The sequence below is a fragment of the Giraffa tippelskirchi genome, chromosome 4, assembly GCF_054371585.1.
Source record: "Giraffa tippelskirchi isolate mGirTip1 chromosome 4, T2T-mGirTip1v1.2.pri, whole genome shotgun sequence".
NCBI lineage: Eukaryota > Metazoa > Chordata > Mammalia > Artiodactyla > Giraffidae > Giraffa > Giraffa tippelskirchi.
In genome coordinates this window covers 164,955,018-164,973,460 of record NC_137278.1, presented here as the reverse complement: position 1 = coordinate 164,973,460, position 18,443 = coordinate 164,955,018, and the positions used below count along the sequence as shown (strand labels likewise).

Genomic DNA, 18,443 nt, shown 5'->3' with positions numbered 1-18,443 from the left:
TAATAGCAGGTAAACTGATCTCAGATTAACAAGGGAAAGAATACCAGTCTTGCTACAGAAAACACTGCAACTTAAGGATAATCATTCTCAATACTTTTTATTGTAAAAAACAATCAAGACTTTCAAATGAATTTTAAAACTTTTTCAATATTATTTAATGAAAAAGTCTCATATTCTCATGTATAGTGTATATCAACATGTACTATTCATCTGTCATATTTAATGAAAAACACCATTATTGTATGCTTGGAAAAATCCATAAACCCATTCTCTAGGGAGTGTCCACCATAATTTAAAGGATATTTTCTCCACTAAAAAAAAAAAAATTCTAGGTAAAGAGTACAATCATTAAAAACCAAAGCAATATCTAGTTACATGCTTTACATAATCCCATGAAAAAATAATTAAATTGTTCCTAATCCCTGATGCAAGGCACGTAAAAGCACCCGCACAAAACATCCATGTAAACAGCAATACAGTACATGATTTAAATAACATGAATGACTTTTACATGGCTTGACCTAGACCAAAGGAAAAATAAAATCCACCATGGCTACAGCTAAAAACCATGTTAAAATTCACAAGAATTTGTATCTCTTATTATAAAAAGAACAGGCTATATAATCTTTTAGAAAAAAAATTCATAAATATTTTCCTATTGAGAAACAACATGCTCCCTGGGTAGGAATAAAATCAGAATACTCAGATGTGATCAGGAGTAAATCCAAGTGGCATTTCTGAATACCCAGCTTTGATATGCACCAGGCCTAGTAGTCTGGACTATTTGTAGCACCATGGAAAATGCATTAGCAAATCACAAAAGTATATTACGTCAAACTAACCTTGACATGAGGTTTACTTAGTCCACAGTAACAAAGAGCAAAGATGCAGATAATTTTTTAAAAATTACTGGCTTACTTGATTTATCTAGCAAGAAAAATTCTGTATTATTTATTTTAGTACATCTCATGTACATAAAGCACCAGTTTAAATAAGATTATCAAACAACCTCCAGCCTCTTGTTACTCAACCTGAAAGTTCATTTCTCATCATTTCTATGTTACATGCTAAAAGTCAAGGAGGATAAAATTAGAATGGTAATAGATACTGAGAGAGAAGTTCAGTCCCCTTCCTATCAAATGTTATGTCTCTCAAGTAAAACACAGATGAAAGAGCAAAATTTAAAAGGTTTTCTGCATTCTCTGGAACTTACCATCTCAGCAGAATAGTTTCTTCCTACTAGAGGATCAGCAGGTGGGGGTGAGAGGACCAAAGGCAGGGCTCACGCCCTGGCAGGTAAGGCTGGGTTAGCCTTGCTGCTGCAAGGCCATCCTCTACATTTCTACTGCCAAACCACCTCACAAACGCTCACCACTGGTAAAGCAAGGAGGCCTGTGTGTGAACACAACTCAGGAAGCCCATTAAACACTGCGAAAAACTACCAAATGAGACTCCACCAAGGGTTAACCTCATAGATGAAAATCAGCACACCGGCCTCTTTACCAGGGGCAATCTTATTAGCAACATGCCCCTCTTAGGCATGAAAAGGGAGAATGGTGCATCTAAGTTTACGCACAGTTCATAGTCAAGTGTAAAGATGCAGACTCTTGCATTTTTAAATTACAGGTTAAAAGTGACGTCCAAAAGAAAATTAATTTCTTCATAAATGAAATACAGTTTTATAAAAAAGCTGGAATGATGGTTAATTCAAATACAAAAACTCATATACAAAGAAACCCTTTTTCCTTCCAAACTACTTAGGTCTGTACAGTTGACTCCACTGTACCATGACCACAATACCCGAATAAAATACAAACAAAATGCTTCAGCTAGCAAACCGAGGGCCACTTGACAACTGCATTAAAACTGCAGCATTTAATCAGGGCTGAGAAACACCATCCTTAAACGCGGTTTCCTTCTTCTTGTTCTTGTGTCCCACAGTGATTACTAAATGAAGGGATCTGGTCTGTAAACGACTGGGTCATCCACTGTCCATTTGGAATGTCACTGAAAGTTGATTCTCCACTGTCAGCAGCTGGGATGGGGGTGCGGGAGGGAGGAGAAGAACATTACTCTATTTAAAAGCTTTAAGTGATATAATTAGGAGATTTTAACAGTCCATTGTAGGAGAGTTGCTACTAAAACAGCTAAGCAAGCTTCTTGAATACAACTTAAATTTCTATTCTAAGATACAGGACTGATAAATTCCGGTTATTCAAGGAGGGAAATGCACCAAGAAGTACTTCGAGTCAGTAACTTCAAGCAAATGAGCTGTAAAAGCCTGTGTAGTTAAATATCAAATAACCATCGAATTCTCACTCTATATCACTAAACAGACTTTTTAAAGATTTTTTTTGATATGGACCATTTTTAAAGTCTTTATTAAATTTGTTACAATATTGCTTCTATTTTGGTTTCCTGGCTGCAAGGCATGTGTGATCTTAGCTCCCCAACCAGAAATCGAACTTAGGCCCTCTGTAGTGTAAGGCAATATCCTAACCACTGGACTACCAGGGAAGTTCCCCAATCACTAAATAGATTTTTGTATTTCCATTCCCATTCTTTAGCAATTAACTCTCTCTCCCCTCCAAAAAAACAACAAAAAAAACCCCCCTCTTTCTCCCAATCCTGGCAAAACCAAGTCTTTGAAAGGGACAAACAGGGGGGAGGGGACATACCCAGCCCATTTGAAGAGAATCCGCAAGGTTCACCAGGGTAGGGGTTTTCATTATAAGCACCGCCATACGCTGCTTCATAACCCGGGTCGTATTTTTCTTCCTTCACAGCCATCTTCTTTGCGTCCTCTGTGAGGAGGGTAAGAGGAATTTAAAACTGATTTTGTGTAACAATTTTGAAGTTAGCTTTATTCAGCAATTATCAAGAATAAATCTTTTTCTTGAATTTCACATCCACGGAAACAACTTTCATATTAAACTCTTCTTAACATAAACAAAATAAACTCCTAAGAACTGTAAAAGCCTATGAGATTTAATTTTACTTGACCTACACTACTGCTTGGCTTCTCAGCATATGTAGGAACACCCAGATTAGACTGGAAGTCCTTGGTAAAAGGAGATTTTTAACAGTGACTAACACTTGTTATGAGAACACTCTGGCTGCCAATAAATCGTTTTCTTTTTTACTGCTTTTAAATTCACAACATACTTTCTACAAGGTAGATATACATGACACGAACAACAGGACTGATTAATGGTAACGCACCTTGGGCAAGCTGTAGGTCAAACGTATATCGCACTTCCTGAACGTCTGTGTTTCGTTCAATGCCTTTCAACTGATCTCTTAAGTCCTTCAGCTTAATGTAATAATGTACTTTGTCCTGGGCACGAGGAAACTGAGCACATCTTGCGCTGGATGATGGCATCACATAGCAGAGCTGGAATCGTACCATTTTACAGTTACAGAAATCTTATAATTCTACTGAATCTGCTCATATTGAGTTGGAAACCTTCTTTTTCTTTGGGTCAATAACTTGATACTTACCACCTATCAATATATGCAAAATCAGTAACAGCAGTTGTGTTAGAGTTCAAATTTCTAATATTTACACATTATAAAGTCAATAAATCAAAACCAATGAGTCTTTTCCTCATCAGTGTTTGTACAAAAGGGCATATGAGTATACAATGAAAAGTCTTTCCTCCTAATTCTGTTTCTATCCACCTAGTTCTCCTTCCCAAAGGCAATCCACATTGCTAACTCCAGAGGTATTCCATGAATTTAGAAATCAAATGTGTCTGATGATGTGTACTCTCCTTCACCCTTTTTAAAAAACACACAAATGGCAACATGCTCTACTCACTGTCCTGTACCCTTTTTTACTCAACAATGTCTCTCAGAGATAACTCTGTATCAGGTAGCTACATCAGAATAAGTTTCCTTTTTTATAGCTGTGTAGTAGTTTCATAATTTATTTAACCAGTGTCTACCTATGGGCATTTAGGTTGTTTCCAATCTTTTAATACTGCAAACTGCAGTGAAAAAACCTTGTACATATTTAAATTTGAATATATGTAACTGCATCTGTTGGATAAATTTCTAGAAATGGAATAGCTAGAAAGCAGGATATTTGCATTTATCATTTTGGATGATGGTGACAAACTGTCCTTCATAGAGTATATCAAAATACATATCTTATATATAAAAGATTGAGGCTGATCAGTTATGGACTTTCCAGTTGCAATTTTCTGTAATTTTTAAATTGGATTGTAAGCAGGGCAAAGGCTAATAGAGTTTTGCCAAGAGAACGCACTGGTCATAGCAAACACCCTCTTCCAACAACACAAGAGAAAACTCTACACTTGGACATCACCAGATGGTCAACACTGAAATCAGATTGAATATATTCTTTGCAGCCAAAGACGGAGAAGCTTTATACAGTCAGCAAAAACAAGACTGGGAGCAGACTGTGGCTCAGATCATGAACTGCTTATTGCCAAATTCAGACTTAAACTGAAGAAAGTAGGGAAAACCACTAGACCATTTAGGTATGACTTAAATCAAATCCCTTATGATTATACAGTGGAAGTGACAAATAGATTTAAGGGACTAGATCTGATAGACAGAGTGCCTGATGAACTATGGACAGAAGTTCGTGACATTGTACAGGAGACAGGGATCAAGATCATCCCCATGGAAAAGAAATGCAAAAAAGCAAAATGGCTCTCTGAGGAGGCCTTACAAATAGCTGTGAAAAGAAGAGAAGTGAAAAGCAAAGGAGAAAAGGAAAGATATTCCCATCTGAATGCAGAGCTCCAAAGAATAGCAAGAAGAGATAAGAAAGCCTTTCTCAGCTATCAATGCAAAGAAATAGAGGAAAACAACAGAATGGGAAAGACTAGAGATCTCTTCAAGAAAATGAGAGATACCAAGGGAACGTTTCATGCAAAGATGGGCTCGATAAAGGACAGAAATGGTATGGACCTAACAGAAGCAGAAGATATTAAGAAGAGGTGGCAAGAATACACAGAAGAACTGCACCAAAAAGATATTCATGACCCAGATAATCACGATGGTGTGATCACTCACCTAGAGCCAGACATCCTGGAATGTGAAGTCAGTGGGCCTTAGAAAGCATCACTACGAACAAAGCTAGTGGAGGTGATGGAATTCCAGTTGAGCTATTTCAAATCCCGAAAGATGATGCTGTGAAAGTGCTGCACTCAATATGCCAGCAAATTTGGAAAACTCAGCAGTGGCCACAGGACTGGAAAAGGTCAGTTTTCATTCCAATCCCTAAGAAAGGCAATGCCAAAGAATGCTCGAACTACCGCACAATTGCCTTCATCTCACATGCTAGTAAAGTAATGCTCAAAATTCTCCAAGCCAGGCTTCAGCAATACGTGAACCGTGAACTTCCAGATGTTCAAGCTGGTTTTAGAAAAGGAAGAGGAACCAGAGCTCAAATTGCCAATATCCGCTGGATCATTGAAAAAGCAAGAGAGTTCCAGAAAAACATCTATTTCTGCTTTATTGACTACACCAAAGCCTTTGACTGTGTGGATCACAATAAACTGTGGAAAATTCTGAAAGAGATGGGAATACCAGAGCACCTGACCTGCCTCTTGAGAAACCTGTATGCAGATCAGGAAGCATCAGTTAGAACTGGACGTGGAACAACCAACTGGTTCCAAATAGGAAAAGGAGTACGTCAAGGCTGTATATTGTCACCCTGCTTATTTAACTTATATGCAGAGTACATCATGAAAAACTCTGGGATGGAAGAAACACAAGCTGGAATCAAGACTGCCAGGAGAAATATCAATAACCTCAGGTATGTAGATGACACCACCCTTATGGCAGAAAGCGAAGAAGAACTAAAGAGCCTCTTGATGAAAGTGAAAGAGGAGAGTGAAAAAGTTGTCTTAAAGCTCAACATTCAGAAAACTAAGATCATGGCATCTGGTCCCATCACTTCATGGCAAATAGATGGGGAAACAATGGAAACAGTGTCAGACTTTATTTTTTTGGGCTCCAAAATCACTGCTGATGGTGATTGCAGCCATGAAATTAAAAGACGCTTACTCCTTAGAAGGAAAATTATGACCAACCTAGATAGCATATTTAAAAGCAGAGACATCACTTTGCCAACAAATGTCCGTCTAGTCAAGGCTATGGTTTTTCCAGTGGTCATGTATGGATGTGAGAGTTCGATGGTGAAGAAAGCTGAGCGCTGAAGAATTGATGCTTCTGAACTGTGGTGTTGGAGAAGACTCTTGAGAGTCCCTTGGACTGCAAGGAGATCCAACCAGTCCATCCTAAAGGAGATCAGTCCTGGGTGTTCATTGGAAGGACTGATGTTGAAGCTGCAACTCCAACACTTTGGCCACCTCATGCAAAGAGTTGACTCATTGGAAAAGACCCTAATGCTGGGAAGGATTGGGGGCAGGAGGAGAAGGGGACGACAGAGGATGAGATAGTTGGATGGCATCACCGACTCAATGGATATGGGTTTGGGTGGACTCTGGGAGTTGGTGATGGATAGGGAGGCCTGGCGTGCTGTGATTCATGGGGTCGCGAAGAGTCGGACACGACTGAGCGACTGAACTGAACTGAACCATACCATGTATTATAGAAAGAAAAAACCAAACCATTATTGACTTAATTTGTTTTGTTTATGCAGTATTTAGAAAAGCCTGATTCAGAGGTAGAAATGCTCCCAGGTTTTTGTACTAGCGCATTTTTCCAATCTCAAGACAGCCTTCAATTAAAGTGATCCAGAAACTTGAAAAAGCAGATGTTTTTCAAAACCGGATCACTAACATCATCAATATCTATGAATATTTCACGATAAAGAGTAAATTTTATAAGACAAATGCACTCACAGATCACTGTTAGAGCCAAAACTACCTATCTCGATATGATTCAAGTTCACTTATTATTGCACTACTGTAATCACACATCCCAAGAGATGTACCGAGGCTCCTCCGGCATTTCAGGGACAATAATGCTCCTTCTATAGGAAAGAGTAAATCATCTCTGCAATTTTACCCAAGGAGACAAGGGTACACCTCTATTTAAAGAGTGACCAGCACTACAACCTACTTTATCAATTACATATTTACTAGTTAAAAACTGAAGAAATTATAAAGGAAGTTAAAATATATACTGGCGGCAGAAACTGTATTCTGAGGTCTCCACAGAAACTTGTTGGCACACTGGCTTATCATTTAAAATATCGTCTACAGCACAGAAGTCTGTGCATGTGTATTTTTATTTCAGAAGTTGTAAACAAAACTTAAAACTATATTTAAGAATCAAAATTTGAACCAAATGTCTGCAGAAACTCCACAGAAATTTATATAGAGTTTTAAAACCAATGTGTTATTGTATGATGCCCTTATGTATAAGGACAACAGCACCAAATGCCAGTCAGGTTGGCAGGATGCCTGTCTGTGACTGGGCTGTTCTGTTTACATGGCTCTAATGTGAGACTGGGCCAAAATACACCAACAAAGGATGATTAGCAGTTTCGCTCATCAGGATCGTGTCTATATTTACATACTTGTTTCACAACTGAATAAGGGCTAACCAACTAGAATTTGTCAAGAACATCCCGTTAAATGCATTTTGAATGCAGCATGTGAGCAACCTCCTCTCGATATTTTGGCCCAATAATGCAACTAACGTAATGTTATAAAGGCATTTATCTGACAAATGTTTCTTTTTCTAATACAACTGTAAAAGTATCTGAATTAATCTACAACTATTAATTCAAGTTACTATGCAGATATTATTCCACAAAATACAGTGTTGGTTTTTTTTTAATGGCAAAAATTACAAATGGACAGAACAAATAAAAAGGGAAAACTAGCTAGAAAAAAATTCGTATTTATCTGATTTACAAATGCAGTTTTAAGGACTTACAGTTTCTGTGTCTGGAATCTTATGGGGTTGAAGTCCAAACTCTAAGTTCTTAACCTTTACTCCAAAAACTTCCTTACTAAAAATTTCGTAAATACCTAAAATGAAATACAAATATATTTACATTGCCCATAATGTTATGGAAGAAAAAAGATAAAATTTAAAAGTAAATCTTACATTTTCCATTAAATACAGCTATTCGTGGCTGATATTTCTGTAATTTCTGCACTAGAATACGTCCTCCTTCACGAAATTCTTTACTAAAATTGAATTAAAAAGTAGTCAAAATATAAATATGGCAGTATTTATAATGTGCTAAATTCAGACAGCTTTCAATAAAAGAGCAAATCATAAAACTGCTATGCTCAGCTTGAACTAGTTAGATACCTAGGATGCTCCTGGATTGTATAAGGCACAAGTATGGCCAAGGTTCCAACCTATCAAACCAAATGTTCCATAATCACCTGGAAAGATCCTTGCTGCCTGGTGTTGTCCTTTCCACCATATTGGTAAATCCAATACCATACTTCCCTGGTAGAGTGTGATCGTCCATGTGACTCAGTTGGACCTCACTCAGCCCTGACATAAATAGGCACTTCCCTGTGAACAAGAGAGTCTAATTTAGAAAAAGTTCAGTTTATTTCTGTAGAAAGTCAAAGGTTTTTCTGCCCCATGAATTGATGTGGGTCTATTCCTGAAATTAAAAAAAAGAAAAAAGATTTAGTACATTTTAAAAATTATAACATAGGTCAAATACCATACCAAGCAGTTATTATGTGCTGGGTACTATGCTAAGTCCTTCATATGGATTATTTCATTTAATCATCGTAGCTATCTTATGAGATATCACTATTATTTATCTCCTTTTAATAGGGAGTCGAAGGAAATGCTTGTTGAGTACACAGCTAGGCAGCGTAGTAAACTCTGAAACTGTTTAGCTTTTTAACAACTGGAAGTAACACCACCTGCCCCTGGAAAACCCCAAACAGATAAAACATACACCAGTGACTCAGGGCTTCAGACATACTGACAGAGGAGAAAATAAAAAGTGAAATATCTCTAGAAATTTTTTTTTTCAAATAATGGGGACAACATGTTATTAGTTCTAAAAATATATTACTATCATTTATCCTAAAAGTGTTTTTCTTTTCTTTTTTCTTGTCTGCACTGCACACATGTAGGATCTTAGTTCCCTGACCAGGGACTGAACCCATGGCCCCTGAAGCGGAAGTGCTGAGTCACTAGACCACCAGGGAAGTCCCCTGTCCTAGAAGTTTTTAAATGCTGCACTAAGATAATCAGCTAGTGTTTCCTGATAGTCTGTTGCACTCCTGATTGTCTGTTAGGCAGTGTTAGGTAAGATGATTTATATATAGGATAATACAACAGGAGTTATACTTGGTTTTAAAGCTCCCTCTACAAGTATGAGGGTCTTTAATACTAATTTCCGCTGGATGGAAATTATCTGTGGAGAATGTCTACAATCAGAGCATTTCTTAAGTATTACAACTTGATGGCCAATGTATTTCATTTCTCCTAGGAAATAAGATGAGTAGAAATTTGGAAAGGTATTAAGTTTTCTGTCTGCATTGGCATGATGTACTGTTACTATTCAGTAGATAACAACCAAAAAAAATAAAAATTGTTTTAAAAAAAGATAGTAAAACTCACTGAAAACAAACAAAAGAGAAAGTATTCCTTTCCATACCCCTCCACTCTTATAAACCAAAATGTTAGAGGATTTCAAACCTTTCATTTTTGTGTACACACACATTGAAAAGATGTATGTATACTTACTCAACCAGTTTCTTTTTAAAAGCACATTTTGGTTTAAAAAAAACAGACAAACCCAAACTATTAACAAGGACATCTAGTTTAAAAGTAAAATAGTAAAAGAAGGTTAACCACTTACAAAAATGGTTTCCAGGCCCAGGGTAGTGATGCCCTTTGTAAGCAGCCATCAGTCCTGGATTTATGCCGATCTACAAAACAAAATGTTATATATTTTAGCCTTGAAAAGAAGGCTTACGTCTTAGGGTTTCTGTGGAGGAGTGGTGAATTGATTAAAATAAAATTTAATCCAGCATCATAAGCTTTATCAATTGTCTATTCTTGACCTGAACAAAGTATTCCATTTTGAGGAAAGAGATTTCCTTTATATTAAAGTTTTGCTGTTTTTTTTTTTTTCTTTGTGGCTAAGTTGTGTGGCTTGGGGAATGTTCCCTGACCAGAGACTAACCCTGGGCCCTGATAGTGAAGGCCTGGAATCCTAAGCACTAGGGAAATGGGGAACTCCTTGCTGTTGCTTTTAAAAACCAGTTTGAGTCCCTCATATCACTTCCAACTGTCCTGGAACAATCAATCAACCAGAGCTCATGTCCAGCTGCATGTCTGTTTCTCAGCTCCCCAAAAGCAGCTGACTCCACCTCACCTACACAGTTGTCTACATGCTGAAGTTTCTTATAGTTACTGACAAAAATCAAAGTTCAAAATCAGTGTTATCATTCATGGAGAAACCATAGCGTCATGCAACCTAAGTGATTCATGTGGATCATTTCGTGTAATTGCCAGAGGACCCACTCCATCCTATCATCACGCCTGCTTCATCAACGAGCAAATTAAGTGTTCAGGAAGGCTAAAGCTTGTCCATGGTCATACACCCACATGGCAACATCTGAAACCAGACAGCCTTGCCCTAGAGCCCACTCTCTTAAACACACCCATACAATACAACCTGAAGAAGGTGACATCATTTACCACCAAAAGGATTCTCAGAAATGGTTCTTTTCAGCAAAATGCTCTTTGCAAGGATACGGTTAAGTCACATTAATCCACCAATGCTACTTATAAACCCAAAGGAGGACAAAATCCTTACAATTACAATGTCCAGATTGAAGGTCAAAATGTCTGGTAGAGTCTTGGTCAGAAGTTCAGCTTCTGAAACACCATTGAAACGGTCCACTTTTCTTTTCACTTTAAATGTGTCTGTAATTTTTTCTTGCTTTTCTTTTGACTTTGTGGACTTGCCAGATTTTTTGGCCTCAGCAGGTTTTTTGGGCTCCATTGGCGTTTTTGATTCTGTTGTTCTGGGTTTTCTTTTCCTTCCTTTTGGAGGAGTCTCTGAAACACAATGATTTCCAGGAGATAGCTGCAGAAAACCTTAACTTACAAACTTTATGCAGCTTTCCCAGAAAAGTCACCCATCAACGTCCTTAGCTTTCTCTTCTATTTCACGGCATCACTCTCCTCTGTAACGTCTCCCCCTTTCGTCACCAGAGAACTGGGTCTATGTGGTCCCAACCCCACCTTCCTTCCTCTGCTGGCAGTTCTTGGGATGAGAGATCCTTAACAATCACAGATTGATTTTCCATACACTCTTACCTGGCATCATGGCTTCTCCAGGGACACAAAGTAGCTACATACCATTTATAAGAATTCTAAATGTAAATACATAAATAATTAAATGAACAAATGAAAGAACAAATAGAAAAACAAGGAGGAAAGGAAACATTTTAACTCAGTTTCCTCATAATTTCCAGCAGAAGAAAACTTCAAATGGCTTGTGGGCTTCTTTCCCCTGAACTGCGTGTATATTCTGTTCTTCACACAGTCGAAGAGGTGAGTTGAGAGATGCCAGGGATGAACTCTCTGGGCTGGCCGTGTTTGTCTAAAGGTAAGACTAGGACTCTGATCTCAAGACCTTAAATAGTTTCTCAACCTTGGCCCTGCTGACATCTTAGGCGGAATAATTTAGCAACCATGGCCTCTACTCACTAGATGCCAGTAGCATCCTGCCAGTCACGATGACCAAGTGTCTCCAGACAATGCCATAAACCCCTCAGGGGAAAATTACCAGTGGACAAGAACCAGTGACATAAAATTATCCAACAAGAAGCCTTACCTTTTTACCCACAACTCCCCTAATATGGCTCTTCATCTCTCAGGCCCCCACCCTATTCCACTACTATTTGGCGTTTTCTCATCTGAGCCTTCCATCCATCCTCTTTTCTCCTCACATTGCTTCAGCCACTGCCTGTGCCAAGGGATCCACCTCCATCAGCTTGTAGCTGTCCTAGTGCTTCCTGCCCAGAAAAACAGAAGAGTCGAAGGCAGGGGGACCTTCAACGCAGTGGAGTTACATGTGCTCTGCAACCATAAACTGAAACTCAGCACTCTCCTCACACCACACTGACGCACGGGAGAAAATCATCACTCTCTCCCCACCATCCACTGCTGAATCTGTCCTCTTCTCTTCTAACTCTCTGTCTCGGTGAATTGGTACCTCCTTTGTCCAACTGCCTGGGAGTGACTTCCAGACTCCTCTATCGTTCTCATCCCCCTGTATGAATTCCATTAACATGGCCATGCCTCCAAGTTCTGCCCTGCTCTCTACTATCTTATTTTATCTATATTATTAGATACATATTTTACATATCTGTTACTGTCTAGTCTCTAGAATATTCAAATATCAATCTATTTATTAAGTCACTCTCTATTTCCATTCTGTCTATAGCTTCCTATTGCCTTCACAATAGAACACACATTCTTTAGGTTAAACAAGCCTTGCTTGCCCCCTATCAAGACTCCTCTCTCACTACTTCTTTGCTCCACTTCGGTCTCCAATAACAGAGAATCATGGTTTTTCAACCATGTCATGCTTCTGTATGTCTATAGTTTGATGCATGCCACTCCCTCGGCCTGGAACTTTCCTCTTCCCATTCTTCCTGTATTGCTCCCTCACCCTTGAACTTCAAAGCTCCGTGAAGCTGCCTCTGACCCTCAGTTCGAGTTAGGTGCCAGCCCCACAGCATCCTGTGTCCGTCTTCACCACTTAGGTGTGCTGAGGAGTTTCACATTCAGTTTTATTTTCTCCTACAAGATGATTTGAGGGCAGAAGCTATGTTCTTTTATCCCCCCAAACCTATCAGAGTGCCTGAAACATATTAAGTACTTAAACAGTAGATTAAATTTTTTAACACAAAAACAGTTAAAATTCATCATTAAACCCTTTCTTAAATAAGTTGGCTAATGCAATGGTAATTTTCTAAACTATCCTGGTGAAAACTACCTTGTGTGGGTTCCTGAGCAGGTGCTGGGGCTGGAACTTCGGTTGGTATTTCTTGTGCATTCATAACTGCCATATTAGGAACTTCAGTCATCATTTGTTGGAGAGGAAATGTATAAAAAGCTTGAGCTTGCTGAAGAGGATAGCTGAAAGAACAATTAAGGATAAGACAGGAAGACAAAATTACCCAAATGTAAGTTTAAATGATCTGTTCTAAAAAACCCTCAGGATTCAATTATTTCTAACCAGATTATAGAATTTATTTAGAGTTGACAACAGGAGCAAAGAGAGGAGGAAGATCTATTTCCATATGTACATTTACCAAATCTTTACCTGGTGCCTACTAACCAACTATAATTAACTCTCACACACTGATGTGTCATCAGTAAAACTTACCAGTCCTGTTAGGCAAGCCTATACTTTCCCTGAAATGAGATCACAGGAATTTTCTAGCAGAGAGCTGAAAGGCCCACAAACGCATACAGAGTTGAAATAGCCACAAAAATAATTTGTATTCCTACCTTCAGCATCTAATTCTCTTGTCACAGAAATCCTCTGCAATGTAACCTTTTTATGTTCAGCTTTATTGAGACATAGTTGATACCCTGCAACATTGTTTAAGTTTAATGTGTACAACAGTGCTGACCTGACACATGTATACTACAAAATGATTACCATCAAAGCTTTAGCTAACACTTCCACCAGGGCACCTAATTACTATTTCTTTTTTGTGGTGAGAACATTTCAGATCTGCTCTATCAGCAACTTTCAAGTACATCCTTCAGGATCATTAGCTAGAATCACCATGTTGTACACTTTAGATCCCCAGAACCTGTTAATCTTATAACTTGAGGTTTGTGCCCTTTGACCACCATCTCCCCATCCTACCCCACCCTCCCTGATCTGTTTTTTAATGGTCGTTGGATTTTTTGCCATTAAATGAGGATAAGAAATAGGTATTTCTATAAATATCTGTGAATTTATGGGAAAGACCACTCTAAACTTCTCTTCTGAACACAATTCAAACTCTGTTCAAAGTGTTTTGTTCAATGTAAGGAACACAGGCCTTCACAATACTGCTAAACAATACTGCTAAAAAGTATTTCTGGGGGCTATAAACTACTACCTCAAGCTGCTGCTATCAGCACAAGGCTAGGGAAGTAAACCCATGTTTTATGAAACTCGAGTGACAGCTGATGCCAAAAAATGCCACTAAATATGCAGAAGGAAGAAAAGCACTAGGAAATAAAATGAGTAACTGCATTTACCATTTGTAGAGAAAAGCCATGTTTTCTCTGACAAGCTACTCTACTCAATGGTTTTCTCTTTCTATGACGTGTGGAGAAAGAAAGAAAACAGGGTGCTCAGAAAGCAGAGGTTAAAAAGGCAAACTAGAAAAAAAAGGCAAACTAGTACATTGTAAATGAGTGAGCTTCACAACATGTAAATTATATCTAATAAAATGTTTTTTGTTTTGTTTTTAAAAAGGCAAACCAAAACATTTCCAGGATAAACTTAAACGGCCCATGCAGACACAGGGTCACAGACTATTGGCAGGGTAGCTAGGCTAGAACACTGGATACTGAAAGAAAAACTGGGGCCCATACTCAATGCACAAACCACTGGAGAAGCATTTTAGCTTCAAGCTATCTTTAAGAGGTAAGATAGAAAAGAAAAGGTGAAGAATTAGTGAGAAAGATATTAAACTATCTTAAAAGTTTTATTTCTTTAAATATAGTTTTCAAATTATACAAAAATAAAGACAATACAGCGATTTAGTATACTATAGTACATCAACATGAGAAACTATGCAGTTACAAAAATTAAGTTTATTAATATTTAAAAGCACAGAGAATGTTTAATATAAAGTGGAAAAGAATACAAAATGGCATTGTGAGCTAAGGCTGCACGTGGAGAAAGCATGTAGGAAAGGACTAGAAATTAAGATGTAAAATTGAAAAGAAGCAAAGGGCTTAAACCTTGCTTGGCACGAAGTCAAATGTCCTCTTTCTTCACACTTTTCTTTAGAAACACTCATAGCACTTTTGGATGAACTAGTTGTTCCATGTTAAAGACTCAGATATTCTAATGAGGAGCTGGATATAGCTGAGTTAGTTGAGAGATCTCCTGTGGCTGCTCTCTGGAAATTCTAGTGAAATATAATGTGATTTTTGATTGTGGCCAGTAGCAGGTTCCTGAGACGCCAACAGCCCCATTCAGGTTGAATATATAAAAGAGCACTCCTGTGGTCACAGTGAGGGAGCGGCCAAAAGCATGCCGCATGCAGGAAGGTCTGTTCTTAGTTTGTCACACCATCATGAAGACGGCGTCTCACTCTCTCCCATGTTTACTGTTATGGCTCTGAGTTTCACACGTCTCTCCTATTTTGAGCACTTCACAAAAATCCACTCCTAAAAATATATACATCAGGGAAACAATATTCACATTACAACAGGGTTGTGAACTTAAAAAAATTTCCAAAATGTGGCTCCATTAGCATACTTAGAGATCATTAAATTCTGAGGTTCAAAAACTGAAAATCAAAGTTTTAGATGTCAACTGGCTGAAGAAAAAGTAAAAAATAAGAGAAAATGCGGTTTTATTTTAGAGATGTGTATCAGTTTAGAAAAAAAAAATTCAGAAAGTTGTCTATAATACAGATGTGTCCCTTAATTGTTCTAAAAGTATCCCTGGCACTTTATCATAAGATGAATTAGAAAGGAAATAGAGAAGGCTGTGGATAATAGAATGTGTAAGTTATGAGGTAATATATTCTTTTTGAGCATTTGATTTAGCTTGATCATCTTAACAGCCTCCTACTAACAGCTGGAACAAAAGGAAAGAGGGTGGACTACAACATTCTTACTACTTGGCAGAAGACAGCATTCCACCTGTACGAAAACCTTCACGAACTACAATTCTGGATAATTTCATTTCCTATTATCTAATAAAGGTTAAGCAGCATGAACCTATTTCAACCTTAATGTGAATATAATTCCTAAATACATTTGCTGTATATATAAACATAGGATAACTGCCCCTTCGTATCAGAATTCTGCAGTGTTTATAACAATAATTTTCTCTGTATGAGAGACAGTAAAAGAGAAGCAGTTAGTTAAGTCATTCATCCTCTCAGGACCTCCATTCTCTCCCCATGAAAATGAGGGTGAGATTTCTGTGACTTCCACATATAAGGAGAAAGTGCAGGAGATAGGACCAAATCTGTCCAGACTCAGAAGAGGCCCTGAAGCATTTTAATTTTCTGTAATTCCCTGATATCCAACTCAGGAGCATGACAAATGATTTTACTTCCCTGTTGACCTTTCTCCCCTATCATCTATGTCTGTCCTCCTGATGATGGTTCTGCACCTCTCCCCTTTCCTTACAGTTAACCCTCTACTCTCCTCTAGCCTCCATTTAACACCCTCTTCACTTGAACAGAGGACTGGTATTCTACCACTGTCTGAAATTTGACGAAGTGTGCATTTTTGAACTTTCTCAAAATATACACAAACACACATACAAACACACATAGTCGATTAAGTAAGAAGTTCAGTTAATTCGGATTTTGCTGTGTTTCAAAAAACTAACACTTGGAGGTTTCTCTAAGATGAGCAACTTCTTTGATCCTCATTTTCCACTGTTCTACAGATGTAAGTTGCTTTTTCCCTAAATATATTTGTCTTAGTCCCTTCAGGTTGCTATACAAAACACCACAGATTGAGCGGCTTATAAACAACAAATACCTGTGTCTCACAGTTCTGGGGGTTGGAAAGTTCAAGTTCAAAGTGCTGGCAGACGCAGTGTCTGGATAGTGCCTGCTTTCTGGCTCATTTTAGGTTGCCTTCTTGCTGTGTCCTCACACGGCAGAAGTGGTGAAGGGTCTCTCTGGGACCTCTTTCACAGAGACACTACTCCCGTTTAGGTGGGCTTGGGCCTCATGGCCTCATCACCTCCAAAAGACCCCATCTCCCCCAAAAGACCCCATCTCCCAATGTCCACACCGGGGCTTAGAGGATTCAACATAAGAATTCTGGATAGACACAAACAAAACAGCAACATTTTATTACCTTCATTTAAACCAGCATATATAATACTGAACACTTACAAAAATCAATGCTGAATAAACCAAATGCTCAACCAAAAGGGACTATTACATAAATTATGATGAAATACTATCCTACCTATCTAAAAGACTATAAACAAAGCTGAGCACCAAAGAATTGATGCTTTCGAACTGTGGTGTTGGAGAAGACTCTTGAGAGTCCCTTGGACTGCAAGGAGATCCAACCAGTCCACCCTAAAGGAGATCAGTCCTGGGTGTTCATTGGAAGGACTGATGTTGAAGCTGCAACTCCAACACTTTGGCCACCTGATGCGAAGAGCTGACTCATATGAAAAGACCCTGATGCTGGGAAGGATTAGGGGCAGGAGGAGAAGGGGACGACAGAGGATGAGATGGTTAGATGGCATCATCGACTCAATGGACATGGGTTTGGGTGGACTCCGGGAGTTGGTGATGGACAGGGAGGCCTGGCGTGCTGTGGTTCATGGGGTTGCAAAGGGTTAGACACGACTGAGCGAATGAACTGAATTGAACTGAATATGACCACCACCATTCCATCCTCATCTTCCCACAAGAGGCAGTGGAATTAGACTTTGAAGTTACACTGCCTGGATTCAAACTTCAGCTCTGCCACTAACTAGCCCTGTAGGCAGGTTCCTTAACCTTTCTACATCCTCGCTTCCACATCTGTAAAATGGGAACAAAAGCACCTAATTTATTGATTGTGACGATTAAATTAGTTAACACATGTAGAACACTTAAAACAGAGACTGGTAGGGAATTCCCTGGTTGTCCAGTGGTTTGGACTCAGCTTCCACCGCCGATGGCACAGGCTGGGGAACTAAGATCCCATAAGCCATGTGACCAAAAACAAAAAACCAAACAAAATCCCCCAAACAGTGCCTGGTATATAACATTTGTCATAACAAAACAAAGGCAACAGGAGATGATTAAATATTTTAGGTACTCCTGTCATCTCCTTCTGATGCTATCTAACCTAGTATCATTATCAAAAGGGGAAAGAACCTAGCTGGGTAGGTCTTGCTTTATTCAACTCACACTGTTGCCTAATGATCAGCAGCTCCTTTTAAATATGCTCAATAACCACTGAGAAATACAAATTTTATTGAGGATCAAAGTCAATAGATTCCATGGCAGATTCTACCTTTGGAAAATAAAAGGGACCCATGTGTCTATATTTGGGTTTTAGGCCCCTCCCCTGTTGTCTGCAAATTCTTAAAGAATGTTGTAATCTGGCCTCTCACTTGAAATACAACTAATTTGGGCCAGGAAACATGATTTCTGCTACAGCAGCTGAAACTTCTCTTAAATGCCCTCATTGATCTTGAGCTTTAAATCCTCTTACACACATCCATTTGCCATTTTCCATCTACACTCTATTTTCTTAACATGAAATGAAAAATCAAAACC

At 38.6% G+C, this 18,443-nt stretch overlaps 1 protein-coding gene across 2 annotated transcripts in view; it reads right to left on the bottom strand.

The window, feature by feature from the left end:
* Positions 1-80: 80 nt before the first annotated feature.
* TDG (thymine DNA glycosylase) overlaps positions 81-18,443 on the bottom strand; it is a 20,359-nt gene continuing 1,996 nt past the window's right edge. The window contains exons 1-10 of one of the 2 annotated variants that reach the window (XM_081595591.1): positions 16,693-16,982; positions 12,950-13,092; positions 10,757-11,001; positions 9,794-9,863; positions 8,346-8,481; positions 8,059-8,141; positions 7,885-7,979; positions 3,223-3,394; positions 2,679-2,804; positions 81-2,035 (exon numbers count right to left, since the gene is read on the bottom strand). In XM_081595591.1, the coding sequence (XP_081451717.1) occupies positions 1,902-2,035; positions 2,679-2,804; positions 3,223-3,394; positions 7,885-7,979; positions 8,059-8,141; positions 8,346-8,481; positions 9,794-9,863; positions 10,757-11,001; positions 12,950-13,043 (1,155 nt within the window). In that variant the 5' untranslated portion in view covers positions 13,044-13,092; positions 16,693-16,982 and the 3' untranslated portion in view covers positions 81-1,901. Of the gene's footprint in view, positions 2,036-2,678; positions 2,805-3,222; positions 3,395-7,884; positions 7,980-8,058; positions 8,142-8,345; positions 8,482-9,793; positions 9,864-10,756; positions 11,002-12,949; positions 13,093-16,692; positions 16,983-18,443 lie in introns of those variants that run through there. The other variant, XM_081595592.1, reaches the window with a different exon arrangement.